Here is a 20169-nt window from a genome sequence, read left to right on the forward strand (position 1 = left end):
GGAATATGAGATAGACAGAAGGCCTTGTAAACACAGCATAATCATGGATCAGCCTTCAACTCAACCCCTGCCTTATCTGTTGTTAACAGATTTAAACTTTATTTGCCCTTTGCAGAACATACATTGGCTATATTATACCTTCAGAAAATGAATCCAGTATTTGAGATTATGTCATTTCATTCTCTGTAATCATGCCTTTATCTGAGTATTTAAAGATACCTCAAGTGTCCAGAGTAAACTAGGAGGGTCAGCTTCTCCACCTGATTTAAACTGAAATCCCTGCCCTCTCCTACATTTCTGATCCCCTTAGTCTGTTCTATTTTTTTAAGGCACTTCCACCTTCTAATTTACCACCCTTCTTATTGATGATGATGATGATGATGATGATTTTCTTACCTTGCTTGCTCTCAACTAGAGTGTAAATGTCACAGAGGTATCAAACCAGCATGTGTGCTCCAGAGTTCATATGTTAGAAACTAATCTCTAAATTCATATTTTGATAGTATTTAGAGATATGGCCTTTAAGATGTAATTAGGGTTATGTGAGGTCATGAAAGTGGTGGGGCCACCATGATGGAATTGGTGGCTCTATAAGAAGAGGAAAAGAGACCCGAGTTTGCATGCTTCCTCTCTATTACTACATGATGATGCAGCAAGGCCCTCACTAGATGCAACCCTTCAATCTTGAACTTTGCAGCATCCAGAACAACAAGAAATAAATAAATTTTCTTTATATATTATCTATTCTGTGGTATTATGTTTCAGCACTGTAAAGTTAACCAAAACAAACATTGTGTGTTTGGGTGTGTGTATGTGCTCATGCAGGTGTATATGCTGGGACTTTGTACATAAACACACACTCTACCACCGATTTCCACCTCCCACCCTCCAAGGTGGGCATTTGAAAGGACAGAAAATTTTGTTCACATTCAGTAGACATTTATCAAACACCTACTAGGTAATAGGCAATGGGGACAAAGAGAGAGAGAGAGAGAGAGAGAGAGAGAGAGAGAGAGAGAGAGAGAGAGAGAGAGAGAACTAATAAGTTCCATAGCTTGGAGTCTAGTAAGGAAGACAAATATGAAAAAAAAAATCAAAACCCAATAAGTCAGGAAGAGGAATGCGAGGTTTATTTGGTGGTGTAGCATTTCAGTGTTGCAAAATGAAAATTTCTAGAGATATTATATGGCAATGTGAATGTAGTTAACTACTGAACTATGCACTTAAAAGTGATTAGGATAATAAATTTTATGTTGCCTGTTTTTGAACCACGGTACAAAATAATAACAACAACAAAACCGTAAGTTGTTAATTCCTAATAGAGGAATAAGACTGAAGAGCTTACAAAAAAACAGGATATTTTTTATTTATCAAAATCTTTGGAAGCAGATTATTGCCCAGCTTTTCAACAACAATCTGTCTTTCTCTATAATTTAACCCTTTGTGCCTGATCTGGGAACACTAACTTTCCTTAGAATGTGATAAACAAATGGTAAATAAGCATCCATTACACTCTGGGACACCCAGAAATCACCTTAGTGGGAAAGAATCGACAGTCTAGGGGGCCAGAACATCAGATTGTGAGATTTAGAAGTCTCAAAAGGCTTAGAGGATTTGAGCCTGTCTTTTTTTCATTCCCTTTATAAATAGGTCAGTATTCTACCAATGATCCTATTCATTAATAAGAATCATTGGTAGAATACTGACCTATTATACTGACCTTCTTAGCTTCCATTTCAACAAGCTAAATAATTTCAATTCCTTTAACCATTCACATAAAATTTACTTTTCTTAGTTATTTTTATTCTTTTACCTAAACTTCTCAACTTTCCCATCTATGTCAAAAAGAAAATTGTTATAATAAATGTCAGAAAAATATACAGTTAATAAATACACAATTTGTGGTCCACTTTTAAGTATTTAGGCTTATAACAGATAATTTGGATTAATCTTATGCCTTATCAATCTTTCCCCATATTTTCCCTTGTATTTATCGGATTTATTTTATTATTGAGAATTTTTTTCTCTAGTTTTTTAGTCTCACTTCAACAGTATCTGCGTAGGAGGCCAACTATATCTTGAAGAAGAGCAAGGGATTTCCAAATCAAGTTATCACCAAAGCGGTTTTCAAAAAAGAAATTATAAATAGGAATTTTTAAAGTATATATGTATCCAGTTTGAAATAGTAAATGCCATAACTGAAATAGTAAATACCATGATTTAAACATCTGAGTGTCACATATGTGAAAGCTAAAAAATTCAAACTGATTTTGTAATGGTGATTACTAGCAGCTGGGAAGGGGACAGGGCCAGAGAAACTAGAGCAATCAGGAGAATGGGGACCAATGCAGAGTTACATAGAAGGACTAGAGTTCACAGTGACCTTTTATGTGTTTTATAAAGAACCAAAGGAGAGGAGCTCAAAGGCTCTAAACATGAAGCAGAAGATCCATACAAAGTTGATCTCAGTGAAAGGACAATAAAGCCACAAATAGTGATTGAAGATGCAAACATGCCACAGTCTGGCTGGGCACAAAATAACCGAGCTGCCCCGAGGCACTTGTAGGTTCAAACAGGAACAACTTTGTTGCCCGAACTCCACCAGCACTCCACGTGCGCTTCCGGAACTCTCTCTCCCTCCACCGGGCTTGGTGAACTCCACAGGAACCCGTTGAGAACTCAATGGGAACTCCAAAGTAGCGGGCACCTGAGGCAGCAGGAGCCACCCAATTCCCTGAGCCGCCCTATTGCGGACTGCAGGGTCCATATACAACTCAATCCAGTCACAGCAATTATTATCTTAATGGTTCGCTGGCGTCATCTCTTAACCACTCCTACTGGCAAAATACTAGGCGCCATCCCAACTCGGCTGTGGCTCTCAACACAAACATATTTGTGATTTAGAAGCTCAACTAGTATCCAGTAATTTTATGTATTATGTTCTATTCTAAAGGTATTTTTTGGAAGAACCAAATGATTGCCTATACTTATGCTGCATGCTTTTATTTTGTAACCAAATTGGTTTTTTTCTGCCTAGCCAAGTAATTCATATTTATAATACAAAATTACAGTATTAAGTATAAATACAAATAGTATAATTATTAAATTCAAATTTTAAAAAGAAGATTGTGAGAAGATAATCATGACTATGTGTGAATGTGCATCAGATAACTTTCCAGTGGTGCCAAAATCTATTTTTCAAAACACCACGAATGTCTGTGAGTAGCAAGGAATTGTATGTCTTAAACAAGAAGAACAACAGAAAAAAATGAATAAGTACATAATGAGCACATTTGCTTGTTCCATATTCTTCATTCACCTCTTAACTCCAGCCATGGGAAAACTTTGGCTCGATTAAATCTGTGTTCTGAGAAATTGTTCCTATTCTATTCTGCCAAACACCATTCACATAAAAATGAAAATTATTTATTTTTAAGAAAATAAAACCCACATCTGGTTGTTTTGTTTATATGCAGATGACATATGCTTGAGTTTTAAGGTGAATATTTTTCAATTACCATTAAGAAAACCTGCAAAATAAATTTCCATCTATTAGGAAGGAGTAAGAATTTCAGGAAAATCAAAGGAGGAAATATCAAAATATGGATATCCTTGCTAGTTTTGGATATTCTGTCACTGTCATTGAACTAAGAAAAAGAGAAAAAGAGTTCCATTCAATGATGAGTGCCTTTAGTTCCAGCTACTTAGGACGCTGAGGCAGTAGGATCACTGGAGCCCAGGAGTTCCTGGCCAGCCTGCGCAATATAGCAAGAGCATAGCAAAATAAAAGGAAGAGACAGAGGAAGGAAAAGATAATAGCAAACCTTTAAAAAAATAATTTATATAAATATAATCACAAATGCAACAAGAGAACAGGAATATTAAAATAACAGTCTGAGTAAGGTGCCAAGACTGCAGGAAGAAAATGGCTTTATTTTATTTGGGCAACACACTTCAAGTAAATTGAAGTAAATTGCAGATTCAGTCATTTGTTCATTCAAAGAATATATCGAAGAAACAGTTTCCACACTGTCTTTCAACTGAGGCATTATGAATGTCTATCGGATGTAGATAGAGTTTTATGGACTCAAAATACATTCAAACAAATAAAATCACATCAAACAGCCTAGTGTTTTGAAATTTGCATTAAACGGCAAACTTTTCAGAAAAGACGCTGGAAATACTCAACTGTATTTGTACATCAAAATAATTTCATGTGCTGTATAACCAAAGCCAACACACACACACACACACACACACACACACACACACACACACACACACACACACACTAAAAAAGAATTGTCTTCTAAATCAGCACATAAAGATTGCATTCTTTAGAATTTTGATGCTACATTTAAACTGCAGCAATAAAAATACTAATTAGCAAGTAGTGTTTTACAGACAGTATTTACATACAGTATGCAACAACTTTCTGCTGAATTTTCTCTTTTTTGACTGCATGTTCAAAGAAGCACCACTTGAGGTGATTACGTATATAATTGGTTTATATGATAGGTATGTGACCAGTAGTTTTTTCCTAAATGGCTTCCAGTCGCAGTCATCAAAATATGTTCATTCTCTTTTTCACTGACTTGGTTGAAGTGTGTCTGTCTGACAAGTTTGTGTGTCTATCTCTGGGTTTTTACCACAATATCACAATGCAATTGAATTTCAGAAAAAAAAATGTATGAAGAGGGCTGGGGTTGTAGCTCAGTGGTAGAGCACTTGCCTAGCATGTGTGAGGCACTGGGTTCAATTCTCAGCACCACATATAAATAAATTAATTAAATAAATTTTAAAAAAGACCCAAAGACAACTAAAAAATATTTTTAAAAAATAAATGGTAGGGAAGAGATGAAGGCTAACACAAATCACACCAGTTATTTGTAAGCACCATGAAGGTTTGATGAATTTTTTCCTACACAAGCCCACAGACCCTCTTGTCAAGAGTAGGACTTCATACATTTTTTAAAAACCTTGACTGATGCATGCACCCACTCATCCTGTGTAGGAGCAACTACCTTCATGGGTGCATGCATCAATCAAGGTTCTTGTTGCAATAAATAGATGCTGATTTTGATTGATTATGCAAAGGAGAGTTTGTTTTAAAAAAAAAAAATAATGTGTCTCAAATGCTGGGCAGGCTAGAAAACCAATCTAGAAACTAACTTTCAGAAACCAACCTAACCAGAAAACTAATGCCCCTGCCACATTTCTACCAGCAATACTTCTGTCTGCTGATAACAAGCTGTCTCTGAAGGTCAGACATCCTGCCAGCACCCAGGGAAGTAAAATGAATGTTGAGAAGAGCCCTTGCCCCCTAGTGCTTACAAATAACTGGTGCTTACAAATAACAATGTACTGATATACTTTTGAGACTGGGGCAAAGGATAAGTAGCTGAATATCAAAGAAAAGGAAATGGGTAGATAGCACTCCCCATCACCTGGTTGCTAACAGCCTCCAGGTAAGAGGAAGGATCGCACTTTCCAATACAGGCGATCAGCCCCAGAATGGCTCTCCCCCTGCCCTTTAAGTCACTCCACCTTTTGGCCACATAGGCAGGATAAAGGGAGGAGGGGGCATGAGAAGAAAGGAGACCTGAAATCCATAAAGGGGCAAGACATCCTCACTCCCTCAGGCACCAACTCTGGACCCCCTCCTCTTAGTAGGGGCCCCTCTCTCTTTCTCCCTCTCTCCCTCTCCTGCCCCTGTTCTATCCTTTAAATAAAACTTGTTTTCTTGTCTCTCTCAGCAATCCAGGGTTATCACTATGACCTCCCATTAAATTGGAAGTTTCTCATAGGCTGGTGCCTTGTATTAACTGATATATTGCCATGTACTCAATAAATATTTATGAATGAACAAATGATAACAGTATAAATATTATATAAGTAAAAGGGTACAAGAAAGGCATATTATTCTAGCTTAGCTATTAAAGAAAAAAATGCAAGAAAAGAGTGTTCCAGGCAAAGGAAACAGGCACACATAAGGCCTGGGATTAGGGAAATAGTAGCATTCTGAAGTCAGCAGTTGGTACTGGTTGATATAAAACAGGTTGTTAATCTCCTGCACAGAAGAGACCAAGGTGTGTCATCAACCCCACTCAACTGAACCAAACTACAGGAGAGGGAAATGGAAAGCAAGATGTTTTAGTCAGCTTTTTCACTATTGTGACTAGAACACCCAAACAGAACAATTGTAGAGGAGAAAAAGTTTACTTGGAGGCTAATAATTTCAGAGGCCTCAGTCCGTAGACAGCAGGCTCCATCCCTCAGGGCTCTAGATGAGGCTAGAAGTCATGGCAGAAGGGTGGAGGGAAGTGGCTCACATGATGTTGAGGAAACAGAAAAAGAGACTCTGCAGACCAGATACAAAATATAGATCCCAAAGCCACGCCCCCAGTGACCCACCCCCTTTAGCCACACCCTACCAGCCTTCAACTTCCACCCAGTTAATCCCATCAGGGGATTAATTCCCCGATTGAGATAAAGCTTTCATAACCCAATCATTTCTCCTCTAAACCTTCTTGCATTGTCTCACACATGAGCTTTTGAGGGACTCCTCACATCCAAACCATAACACAGGATATGTGAAAGGCCTTCTCAGGTAATTCTGAGCAATCTTCCTAAGAAAAAATATTTAATAAGTGTGTGGGGAGGACAGAGAAGAGGAAGAGGAAGGGGGAAATAACAAGCAAAGTAGTGAGGAAGGTTCAGGTCATTCCCCCATTCCCTGGCTTTCACACCTGATTTGCTTCACTATCATACCCATATTCCCACATCCTGCTACAAACTCCCTGCTGATATTGTTATAGTTAAAGCTTTGTCCCAGGGTTTCATAAACTGACTTCCAGACCACTCACATATAATCGAATCGAGCCTTTATTGAAGCACACTGGTGGCGGCTGACCAGAACATAAAGTTGTTCCCCTGATCAGCCCCAAACAATTGCAAGGGCACTCCTTATAAGCCTGAAAACTGCAAAAAGGATGTTCTGTGGGTCTAGCCAATGCAAGCAAGCCAGGTTACAGAAGCAAGCGGGGCAGTGCAGTCAAGCGGAGGGAAGCCTAACCAATCACAGCCCAGTCCCCCCAGTTACAGAAACAGAGCCCCATTACCCTAGTTACAGAAACAATACCCCATTAGGTAGTTCCGTGTTCTTAAAGGTTTCTATAGCAAAAGGAAAAGAACATCTTGCTTCAGTCATGACTCTTCTACTTGGCATGGTTGTTTTACAGGATGAAGTCATAAAACAAAATGGAGTCACATTTGCTTCTACTATCACAATATGATGGTTATAGCAATCCTCTTAGCTCAGGGGGACTTCCGTGTTGATCCATTCAGTAACATTCCATCTAATGCAGCACACCCTGACTGGGAGCCTACCACATGAAAGCCAGTGTTATCACTAAGGATGCCCAGATGAATAGTCATCCCCTCCTCTCAAGGATCTCACAATCTAAAGCATCTGCATTCTAATATCTAAGAATATACATTAAACATTTTTAAGAACTAAAGGAATTGCCAGTGGCATCAAAATAAGAAGATTTCTTGAAACACTGGTCTTGTCCTCTATTCCTAACATACTCTCACTTAAAAGTTGCTCCTGCTGAGTTCCAACTTCCTGCACATTGCATATGTAATATTCAAATAACAAATCGCAGATGGACATATTAAATTCATCTATAGGAATCAATGGTTCTTTTTCAGTAGAGACATTTTGCTAATGAGAAGAAGAAATGATGGAGGAAGGAGTAATGGGAGAGAGAATTCCAGGCAACTCTCCTTCCAGAAAACTAATTATTTTCTTCCAGAAGAGGCAGAACCCCACCTATTCCAACTCACTGCAAGCATTATGTGAAAGGTACTGGTGGATGTGACAAGCTGCAGCAGGGTCCAGAGGAGAACAAATGCACATGAAAACGACTGGAACAAAAGTAATCCCTGACCTTGCTGACCCGAGGCTACTGGAGGGAGAAAGATATCAAAAGGAGGCGGAAGAAGGTAACATAAAGTGAGGGTTGACTCTGCGAGACTGGAGCCTTCACTCAGCTGCAGTCCCATCCAGGAACAGAGCTGCTGACCAGTCCTGAGCTGGACAGTCATTCTTCAATGGCTTTGGGTGGTACTTACATAACCTGGCCCATCCTTACCTGTGTTAGCTTTCTGTCACTGTGATGAAGTACCTGAGATAAACAATTTAACCAGAGTCAAGATTTATTTTGGCTCCTGGTTTCAGAGGCTTCAGTCTATGGCCTATTGACCCTGTCACTTTGGGTCCTTTGGTGAGACAAAGCATTATAGCTGGGAACACAACGGAGTTGAGGTGCTTACCTCATGGAGGATGGAAAGCAAAAAGAGAGAGAGATTGAAGAAGGGGACACGTTTCCAGGACATGTCCCCCTATTTCCTCCAACTAGGCCCCACCTCCTTAATTTTCTACCACCTTCCAATAGTGCCACCAACTGAGGGCCAAGTTTTCAATGCACAAGCCTTTATTGGTCATTCCTGATCCAAACTCCCAGCCCGCTGCCTTTACTCTTCAATTCATCTAACTGATTCTCTAACACCTCCTAAGAGCTCTCAGCCTTTCAGCCCCACTCCACTCTACCTCAGACATCTGCATGTGCTGCTCACTCTCCCACATCCTCCAAGCTGAACTCACGAGTGATCTTCTTCAGGAAGATCTCCCTGTCTCCTCTTTGTCAGTGCTGCCATAGCTTTCCTGGATGAATCAATGGTCAGTCAGTGAACTTCATCATCTTCTGAGCCTCTGACGGTCCAGACCCTTCCTTGCTCATTTCTGAATCCCTAGGTCAGCCTGGTGAATGGCAGAGAATAGCTGCTCAGGATTTATTGAACAGAACAGGATGCATCTTATCTGTGTGCTTACCCTCTTAGCTATAGGATGTTGGGAGTAATAAAGAGATATTATAAGCCAGATGCGATGGTGTCCCCTCTAATCCCAGTAGCTTGGGAGGCTGAGGCAGAAGGATCGTGAGTTCAAAGCCAGCCTCAGCAACTTAGCCAGGTCCTAAGCAACTCAGTGAGACATTGTCTCTAAAAAAATACAAAAACAGGCTGGGGGTGTGGCTTAGTGGATGAGTGATCCTGGGTTCAATCCCTGGTAACAAAAAACAAACAAACAAAAAAAAGAGGTTTTATGATACTCCCAAGACAGACTTGAGAGTCAGAACCCAAAAGAACAGTTTGGGGGAGAAAAGAATTCATCAAAATGGAACTCTGAAAGGTCTTAGGACTGAATCTATGAAAAGTCCATATCTCAAGACTCCATGAAGAATTTTTACAATTCTGCTCTCCATTTGGTGTCCCATTGTGAAGCACGTGGGAGGCACTTGCAAAATAAACAGATTTAACAATTTCTGTGTATCTGATTCAATATGTAGTTATCGATTTAATTTAAAGCTGTCCATTTTGTGATATGGATTCTATTCTTCCCAAATAGGATTCTCAGTTGTCATTTTAAAATTCAGAGGTTGTTTGTTATTTGTTTTAAATAACTTTCAAATACCGTTATGAGCTGCTCAAATCAGATGGCTCAAACTGGATGAGAAATTTGTTCATTACCAAGATGGTTAACTAAGTAGTGCAAGAAATGTGGTGTGTTTCAGGAATATAAAGGCATTGTGTTAGAGCACATGAATTTCTGCTCTTGGGGCCCAGGATTGGCAGATTTGGACGGAGTCTTGGTGGACCCAACGCGCCTCCTTCTTTGAGGTTAGTGCTTAGAAGGAAGGGGTGAAGGAAGGAGAGAAAGGAGGTGGAAGGAACGCCAGAAAATCCATTATACTAGATATTGAGAAACTTAGGTTCCAGGCTCAGCTATGCTGTCCCTTGATCTCTCTGGGCATCAGTTCCCTCAATTTGAAAAATAAAGCCAGCGGCTTAAGTGATTAATGACAGTCCTCTCACCCGGAATTCTAAACTCAATGCGGTTCCGTGCAGTTAACTAAGGAGAGCCACAAGGGCCGCTCCCGCAGACCCTCGGGTCTTGGGGTCCAGCTCCCGCCCAGGCCCAGGCCTAGGCCCAGGCCAAAGCCGTCTCGGCGCGCGCCTCCGAGAGCGCGGGATCGCGCCGCTCTCGTCCCAGGCCACGTGACGAAGCCGCGGGGCCGCTCCCGGGCTGTCATGGCGGCTGCGCGCCAAGATCCGGGGTCCAGGCCTGATGGGGGCGTCCGCTTCTTCTGCACCGCGGGCCGGGGCCTGGAGCCGTTCCTGATGCAGGAGGTGCGCGCGCGGCTGGCGGCCACGCAGGTGAGTCAGCCTCGCTGTGCGCCAGGAGGGCAGGCGGCCGTACCCGGTCCCGGTCCCCACTCCCCGCCAGCGCAGTCTTAGAAGCGAGCTCGGGTTCCCAGACCCGAGAGTGACCGAGGCTAAGGTCCCTGACCGCGTGAACGTGACTGGCCGGTCCTTTAATTACTGCTGGGAGGAACCAGCGGTTGTTTCTTTTCCTAAATACCCAGTCCTCTTCCCGCACCTCCGACCTCTGCCGTGGCTAAAGTTTTTAAAAGCGAGGTGTTGAGCCAAGTTCCTGGATTCTTTCAAAGGAAGTACTACATAGGGCCAAGAACTAGATTGAGACCTGTCAGTATCCTTTCTTCCTCCTCTAAATGCAAACATAATCTTCAGGTTCAGCTATTTAAAATTTGCTTGGTGACAATAATTGGTTTTACCTCTTAGAATTATTGTGAGGATCAAACGATGTAGGGTATTTAAAGTACACCTTAAACATTCAACAACAATAGCTGGAAAAATAATATGCTCTTGCAGGCCTCATACTTAGTTGTTTTTAACTTCAATGAAATGAACAAGCAAGGTTTTAAACACCGTTTTTTTTTTGTTGTTGTTGTTTTTGTTTTGGTCTAGAACTGCTTGAAACCAGAAGGTAAAGATGAAAAGATGTAATTAGAAAAGGCATCTTGATGGGGTATATAGGACATTGTGAATAATGTAGTCTTGGGAAAGGAAAGCTTGCAAACCAAGTAGACCACTTCCCTCAGGGAGCTCCTACAGTGTTGGAGGCCCACAAAAGAGTTTCTGCAGTGGAGGTTTGAAGTGTGGGTGGACAGTCACAAAAATGTCATCAGGCCTATTAGACCACCTGCCGTTGGTGGCTTGGGTCACAGAATTTAATAAAGTATTGAACGTAGCTAATCTAAAATAGTCACTCTGTAATAATAATTGCTGGCATTTTTCAAGCATTTAATGTGTCAGGCACATGCTCTTAGGTCCTTACCCTCAATTTAATTGCTTAATTTTCATGACCCTATGAAGTAAGTGTTCCACGTTTAACAGATGAAGAAAATAAAGCTCTGGTAGATTTAATAATCTGTTCAAGTCTTGTGCCAGAAAATGGCAAAGGTGAGATTCATACCCAAGCTGCCTGTGAAATCAAGCACAAGTATATAATCATATTCAACCCAGGCCAATTATGTAGCCATATGTAATCCTGCACTGGTTTGTTTTATTCTAATGTTAACCAGGAATGCTTGGTATGAAAAATAGAAGGCTTGATCCAATCTAGTTACATAGGTTTATTAGGAAAAGACCCTCGCTGCTTAATTGTCTTCTTTAGAGACAAAATAAGATGGGGAAGTTAGAAAATTCAATTAAGTATAGGGAAAACTTCTTGACAATGAGAGTAGTTAAATGCCAAGATAATTTCCATATTCTGCTCTTGTATATTTTAGGGACGTGTTAGTCAACTTTGTTGCTGTGACCAAAATACCTGACACAAAGTAGAAAATTTTTTATTTTGGCTCACAATTTTCAGAAATTTCAGTCCATGGTCCGCCAGCTCCATTGCTTTGGACCTAAGTTGAGACAGAACATTTTGACTGAAGGGCATGATGGAGGAAAGATACTGAGTTCATGGCAGCGAGAAAACTAGTCCAAAATAATGGAATGGGGACTTGTATCAGAATCTCTCTAGCTTTGTAACCTAGAAATGTGGTAGCTCAATTGCTGTTGTCCCTTTGTATCTGAGAGAGGATGGGTGCCAGGACCACCCCTGCTCAGACACCAAAATCCATGATTGCCCAAATTCATTATGTAAAATGGTGTAATATTGCATCTAGCCTACACATATCCCCCACATGCTTTAAATCATCTCTAGGTTACTTATAACGTCTAATGCAATGCTAATGCATTAGACGTTAATGCAAATACTGATCATACTATATTGTTTAGGGTATCATGATGAGAAGGAATTCTATAGATGTATGTTCAAACATAGGCTTTTATTCCAAATATTTTTCATCTGAGATTAGTTGAATTGGCACATAGGAAACCTGCATTACAGAGCTCCAACTGTCATGTGAGAAATTGCCCTGTAACATTGGGTATAGGTTATTTCCATAACACCTTGGCAAACAGCATATATGGGCTTTAGAATCAAAGACATGTATTCATACCTTACATCTTCCTGTAATAGATTTGTATCTTAGCACAAATTACTCAAATTGCTAAGCTTGTTTTCTTGGAGGTGAAAAAAGGTGATAGTACCCGCTTTTTATTTTTTGTAGTACCTACAGGATTAATTCAGTCATTCAAATGAGGATAGATTGGTAACACAGTGCATGACAAACAGTTAGTGCTCAGTGAATGTTAGGTCCCACAGGAGTTGCACAGGAATACTTAAGACCATTCCTGTAGTGACAAGAGAGTCTGTCAGAAACTTTGGTTTGCTTTAAGAAAAATTAATATTCAAAACCAGGAATTTATAAAACAAATTAACTCAGAAGTGATTGTTTACTTTTAGAAAGTAATCATTCAATTTTAATCAGTGTTTTTCCAATTTTAGTGAACATAAGAATTACCGAGGGAGCTTGTTGAAAATGCCATATCCCCGGGTGCACACCTCAAAAGGTTCTCTTTCAGTAGAGCTGCTGATAAGCACAGGTGTTCACATTTGAACATGAAACACTCTCCCTTCCCAGGTGACTCCGCCAACAAACTGCTCAGTGCACAGTAGAAAATTTTCCTGTGTATTCCTTTTAGCTTTGTTTATGGAGAATTTTGTGCAGATATAAAAGTAAATAGAATAGTATAAAGAATTCTACATACTTACCGACCAACTATGAAAAGATCAACCCATGGTTTGATCTGATTCTGCCCCATTCACACCTCCTGCCACTCTTTATCCCCATGTTATTTTGAATTAAACTCCAGGAATCATTTCATCTGTAAGTATTTATCTATCTTTAAATAATAAGGACTCTTTTATAACACTACATAATATAATACAATATAGTATAATGGCTCTAAAAAATGTAAGCCACATTATCATTGTCACAGATAAAAATAATTCCTTATTAAATATCTAGTCAAATGCTCAAATTGTCTCTTAAACATCATTTTTGTTTTTTAAGTTTGTCTATTTGAATCAGGATTCAAATACTTTCCATACCTTGGTCAGTATTCCTCTAAGCAATTTAATCTACACATTTAACCCCCTCCATCTCTCTCCTTTCTCCCCCTTGCAAACTGTGTCTTAAAGAAGTTAGATTGCCAGAGCCAGAAAACTTTTTCCTATAAAGGGCCAGATAGTTATAATTGTAGGTTTTATAAATCAAATGTGGCTTCTTTACATATATTCTTCTTTGTTTTATATTTACATCCTTTTAAAAATATAAAAGCCATTCTTAGCCTTTAGGCCTAGTTTTCTGACATGGCTGTGTTGTCCAATAAGGTTGCCACTAACCAAATTTAAATTAAAAATAAATGACTATTTAAATTAAAAATAAAGTTGGATAAATAAGAATTCACTATTTCAGCTACATTAATGACACTTTAGGTGCTCAGAAACCACACTGTTGGTGGCTACTATATTGGACAGCAGGAGTTATATAGTATTTCCATTGCTGCAGAAAGCTATTGGACAGCACTGATAGTTTCCCTGGTCTAGATTTTGCAATCCCATTTCCATGGTGTTGTTTAGCATGTTCCTCTCTTTGTCCTTTTTGTATTGCTCTAATAGAATACTGCAGACTGAGTATTTTATAAAGAAAAGACTCTTTACAGTCCTGGAAGACTATATTACCTCCCTGTAATATGATATGATTTTACCTAGATCTAAACATTTAATCTTTAGATTAGACTAGAATCCATGAATTTTAAAAAGAAAAAATGTTGATTAATAATATTCTAGCAGATAATAGAGCTGTTATTTAATCTTCAGAAATGTTAGGCATAAACCAGTGTTTAGACACTTAGATATAGTTTTAATTCCAAGGAGAAAAAAATATATAAATTTTCAAGTAACAAATATTAGGTTGAAATATTCTAAAATTTTACATTTATCTCTACTGTAAGTGAATATGATCAATTCTCAGCAATAAACTGAAGAAAAAGAGAAGTACTGGCTTTAGCAGTTGATGAAATTATAAGCATCAAAATTCAGTCTCCCTATTGCTTTAAGATGAAATCCAGTTTTCAAGAAGCGTAAACTGTGTGTCCTCATATATGATTATTTTATTCTCACAGGGACTATCTCATAATTTAGTAAACTACTTCCGATTATATGCTTATTACTCATAAAAACAATGCAGGCTTTATGTTAATTCTTAAAGAGAGTAACATTGCTTTTTTTTTTGGTTCTGAGAATATATTTGTTAATTTAGTGCATCAACATACACTATTCTTGTGATTTAAAACCCTAAATAAACTCTTTTTTGGTTCTCTTAATCAATACTGAGTCATGTTCTTTTTAGAAGATGTTTTCTTTTTTTTTTTTTTAAGAGAGAGGAGAGAGAGAGAGAGAGAATTTTTTAATATTTATTTTTTAGTTTTCGGCAGACACAACATCTTTGTTAGTATGTGGTGCTGAGGATCGAACCCGGGCCGCACGCATGCCAGGCGAGCGCGCTACCGCTTGAGCCACATCCCCAGCCCTAGAAGATATTTTCACTGTTTAAAATGTTTCCTTTAATATTCAAATAAGAAAAGATAACATCTTTGTATAGTTAAGGAACCAAAATGTCCAGATCACTGACTATGAAGATATAGTCCCTGATATAAGTGTTTGTATTCATTTTCTTGCTTTTAGGACTTAATTCTTAAAACCATACATTTTCAGTAAAATATTTAGTTCAGTTTCCCCAGAATCTTGGCAAGGTCTGTGAAATTGTCTTGGAAGGACTTTGATATCAGATGTATTTTTACACTGGGTAACAAATCTTAGTTCAAAAGTTTACTTTTTAAAACTCTCTTTTCAAGGTCTAAGCATTTTGAGGTAAATATTTAGTTTTGGAAAATGTCATCTATGTAATGAGAAAGGAGTTAAATCTTATTTGGGTTACTTCACTATCCCCCTAAATATTGATTCCTAAACATTCTTCTCATTCTTTGTTTTTTTCCCATAATGTCATCATATGTTCCTCCATCTGCTTTGATCAACTACATTGCTGATACCTAAGCTATTTGAGTTTTAGTTGGTACCAACCTAGGGCTTCCTGGGCAGAGAATCTTCTTTCATCAACCTAGTAACTCTAGAAATTGCCATTGCAGATGTTCAATTAGAGCCAAAACAAAACAAATCTTTGGTTTTATGTTCCTAAGTCTAGTAGCTGCCTAAACACATAGTATCTTAAGTCTGTTTTGCATTGCTATAACAGAATACCTGACACTGGACAGTATATACATAAAAGAGCTTATTTAGCTCACCATTCTGGTGGATGGAAAGTCCAGCAGCATGGTGCCAGTGTCTGACAAGGGTCACCCCTGTCCAAGTCACAGCATGGCAGAGAAGCAGAAAAGGAACCAGCTGCACATAGAAGGAGCAGGTATAGTGAGCAAGGAAGCAGGAGAGCAGGGAGGGGCCAAGCTTGCTGTTTTATAATGTCCAGCTTGCAAGACACTCCCCACTCAGCAAGAGCAGCATGAATCGCTTCTGAGGCTGTCATGACACAGTCTCCTCTCACTAGGCCTTGAAGATTCCACCACCCTTCAGAATCACCACGTTATAGACCAAGCTTTCTGCACATGGACCCTTGAGGAACAGGCTCAAACCCTAGCATGTGGGTACCTTTCTTTTCCTGGGTGCCTTAGTTCTCTGAAATAACTCAGAACTCTGTTAGCCCATGGCCACTGCAGAAGGAGAATTCCAACACAGTCTACATCCATCTTAAACTTAAGAGAGCTGGGTCGGCCCTATGAGGTTTAGGGTTCCACTGGTACTGAGCCCCATTTGCTACATCAGGCCCCTACAAGTCAGAGCTCTTTCATTTCCTTTCTTCCCTACTTTTACCACATACCCTGTCTTCAAAGCCTGTTTCTGTTTGAAACAGTGTATATCTCGCTTCTGTCCATTTTCCAATGTCTCATCATTTCTATCTCAGTTATCTACCTCTCCCTCCAGCATCACATTCTATACTCAGTCCTTTATGTCTCTTCCAAAGTAATTTTTTCTGCCAGATAATTCAGTGCTGTCACAGTTTTCATCAAAATTCTATATCGGCTGACCATTACCATCCGTGGTACTCAAAATTTCATGACCGTACATCAAGCTGGCCTAGGCCGCACCATCTATCCACTCGACAGTATCAGTCAGCATAATGCAGTGAAAGTTGCCAAGCCAACTTACAGTTGACTTCAGCCAGGTTTTCTCTCTGCTTCTGCATCTGCTCCTTGTTCTTTTGTTACTAGCCTTCTTCCCAAATCTTGAAGAATTCTTACCCAGTGCTTTAAGTGACATTGGCCTTCAGTGCTACTTATTGTATAGATAGCTTATCAGTGCTTTATAATATTAAAACTTGTTCTTTTTTTTCTAGTTCTTAGGTTATACAGTTTACCTTTTAATTTTCATGCCAATGTTTTAATCAACTTTTTCATTCCTGTGGCTAAAAGATCTGGCAAGAGCAACTTAAATAGAAAGTTTATTTGGGGCTCATGGTTTCAGAAGTCTCAGTCTGTAAATGGTCAGGTCCCTAGCTGTGGATCTGAGGTGAAGCAGAAAATCAGGGTGGAAGGGACATGGTAGAGGAAAGCTGTTCAGGACATGGCACTAAGGAAACACAGCTCCACTCACCAGAGACAAAACAGGCAAGCCCCCAGACCTATTCCTCCAGCTACACCCTATCTTCTTATAGTTACTGTCCAGTTAATCCATATCAGTAGTTTAATCTGCTGATTAGATTAAGGCTTTCATAAACCAATCATTTCACCTCTGAAAATGCTTGCATTGTCTCACCCATGAGCTTCTGGGGACACCTCATTTTTAAACCACAGCAGCCAGTATATATCTATCACATTATTAATGATAATATCTACTGTAATATTATTCAGGATTTATGGCATATGCTTCCTGGTGGACCACAGGCAGGTGTTTTATAAATATCCACTTTAACTTTTTTCCCCCACTTTTAAATAGTGTTTAAGGTTTATGTAATTACTAAGTATTTTATGTTCTGTTTTTCTAGTAGTATGTGCATGTGTATGTGTTAAAACGTAACATGAAAGGACTATGATCTTGATCACTGACTGTGTAACCTTATAGATAACTACTTAACATGTTATTTAACCTATTCTAAACCTCAGTTTCTGATTTGTAAATTAAGCATGATAAAATCTACCTTAGAGGGGGGTGTTAGAAAGATAAAGGGAAAAAATATGTATTCAGAATTCTTAGTGTAATGCTTAACAAATAAAAGATGCTTTGGAAATGGACATTTTTAATTATTAGTCTAGAGGCTATGGTCTTAATTAAGTGGGAAAAGGATAGTTCTTACCACATTAATATCTTTCTGTCTCTAGGTTGAATATATTTCAGGAAAGGTTTTTTTCACCACCTCTTCTGATTTGAATATGCTAAAGAAATTAAAATCTGCAGAAAGATTATTTTTGCTAATTAAAAAGCAGTCTCCATTTACTGTTTCTTCTCCACGTAAAGGTACAGTGTATGCCTATTTGCTTTTTATCCACTTAATACATTGAACTCCAAAGTTTTCTATGTAATAATAGGTAACAACTTCACATTCATAAGTCATTCATACAAATGGCATCATCAGTTGTTTTTTTCCTGACATTATCACATAATGATAGTGATATCTATTTTTTTCCTTTTTACAATCTGTTATCTGTCTCCTGAGATTTTTATGTCCAAAGTCATATTTTTTTTCTTTGGGAATTATGGTCAGGCAACTTCTCTAGATGTAAATTTGGTCATTTGCATTTATTTGCATTTAGAAGCATGTAATAACTCCGAATGTATTATTTTAATAATAAGTTGGTGAAAACTGTCACCTTATAAATTTTAATTGAGTAACAGGACCTTAAATTTATTTCAATAAACTTCTACCCATTTATATTTTATAAATATGCTGTGAAAATAATTTAAGAATCTTGATCAAAGCAGCAAAAAGGCCAGACACTGCAGGATTAAACACTGCCTTATACTTCATTTTGGTTGCTGATGTGCACAAGAGATCATGTAATTATATATTCTCTAATAAACTACTTCAAGAAGGATACAAATGACAAGAAATCAAGACTGGGCAGGAAAAAATATTTTAAAGCAAATCCCAAGATATTATCTTGTGGGGTTAATATAATTTCATTCCAGTTTGCCACCTACCTTCATCTTTAGGGAAGTGCAGTAATTACTTTTGGGTCATCTTGATGACCCTTATTCATCAAGAAAAGATTAAATTTTACTGAGCATGTTGGCAGTCCTTAAGTTTTGAATGGATCGTGTATGTGAAGTTTCACTTATGAAAACTCATTTTAAGATACATGCTAATGTTGTATAACCCCAAGATTTAGCTGCTCCAATTTCTGAACTCTGTATTTTACAATTTATTCTTTTTTTTAAAACCTTAATTTTTATAGGCAAGATCACCATTATTTAAAAGACTCTAGTCTGTGTATTTATTCATGAGATACATATATTTATTATCATAGGATAAATGAATTTGTTAAAGTAATACATGGTAATTATATGAGAATTTTAATGCAATATTGATGCTGTGTATATAAGAATTAACTTAATCTGCATAATATTCTTATGACAAATTATATAAGTTCCATATGAAAGTGAAATTTTATTCATGTAACAATTCAATAAACTTATTTTAAAGAAAGTAATGAAATTTGGGAGTAATGAGTGTATAAATGGTCTTTAAAGGGATATGAGTTAAAGTGAGATTTTATTTATTTAGGAAAAATATTTAATGAAATACAAAAACTTATAAATGATGATCCAGGAAGTTGGTTGGATACCATTTCAATTTGGAAAAATCTTCTTGAACTTGATACAAAAAAGGAAAAACTTTCTCAAAGGGCTTCTAACCCACTAAAAAGAAAAATGGGAGAAAATGAAATTATTGCTAAGAAATTAAAAGTAGAAGAAATGCAAAAGATTGAAACAACTCATAAGGAATGCCAGCTGGAAAAACAAATAAAAGAAAATGCACTCGAGCAAAGAGATTCTGTCACTGGCCAAGAAACACTTCAAGAAGAAGGATGTCAGAATGATGTAGGGAAAGCAGTTGATGCTCATAACCAGGACGACTTGACTTTCCGGGTTTCTTGTCGCTGCAGTGGAACTATCGGAAAAGCCTTTACTGCACAGGTATGCTTACCTCCTGAGGCGGGGTCCCATTTTCTAAAAGAATGAATCCGTCACTCCTGAGATTTACAATGAGAGGCAGCCCTCCCATAGGACAGATAAATAAGCCCAGCAGATAATTAGGTTTAATCTTCCTTGACTCAATACCTTCAAGATTGCATTTCCCCTTTTAACTTACCCCTAGGTATCTAAAAGGAGTGGCATGCCATTCCATGTAATGACTTCCTTTTATTTTGTGCCTAAAGGTTTTCTTAAATTCATAGATGTCCTTTGCATTTGGAAACCCTGATGCCATGGTCTTCAGCTTTGTAGGGGTTCTCTTTTATACATTTTTTTCTTATTGGGTGGCTACTTTGCACTAGGGATTTACCTTATATATATAAGTGGGATTTTCCTTAGGACCTACAACCACAAATACACAGGAGGACTCCACACTTCAGGGAAGAGTGGACACCACAGTTTCCACAGAACCTTATTGGTTGACCCTTACAGAGTTCAGTGATACAAAGGGCATTGGTCTGAGTTCTTTAGTGAACTTTAGAATCAAATCGTAAAAGTGGGGTTTAATGATACTGTTCTGG

At 38.3% G+C, this 20169-nt stretch overlaps 1 protein-coding gene across 3 annotated transcripts in view; it reads left to right on the forward strand.

Annotated features, from left to right (window-relative positions):
- Positions 1-10099: 10099 nt before the first annotated feature.
- The window catches only part of Thumpd2 (THUMP domain 2 tRNA and snRNA guanosine methyltransferase), a 45552-nt gene continuing 35482 nt past the window's right edge, over positions 10100-20169 (forward strand). The window contains exons 1-3 of one of the 3 annotated variants that reach the window (XM_021725874.3): positions 10100-10278; positions 17776-17911; positions 19179-19591. In XM_021725874.3, coding sequence (XP_021581549.2) covers positions 10153-10278; positions 17776-17911; positions 19179-19591 — 675 coding nt within the window. In that variant the 5' untranslated portion in view covers positions 10100-10152. The remainder of the gene's footprint in view (positions 10279-17775; positions 17912-19178; positions 19592-20169) is intronic. The other 2 variants (XM_005324536.5, XM_040271094.2) reach the window with 2 other exon arrangements.

Source organism: Ictidomys tridecemlineatus, chromosome 12, assembly GCF_052094955.1.
Source record: "Ictidomys tridecemlineatus isolate mIctTri1 chromosome 12, mIctTri1.hap1, whole genome shotgun sequence".
In the NCBI taxonomy this organism is placed as follows: Eukaryota; Metazoa; Chordata; class Mammalia; order Rodentia; family Sciuridae; genus Ictidomys; species Ictidomys tridecemlineatus.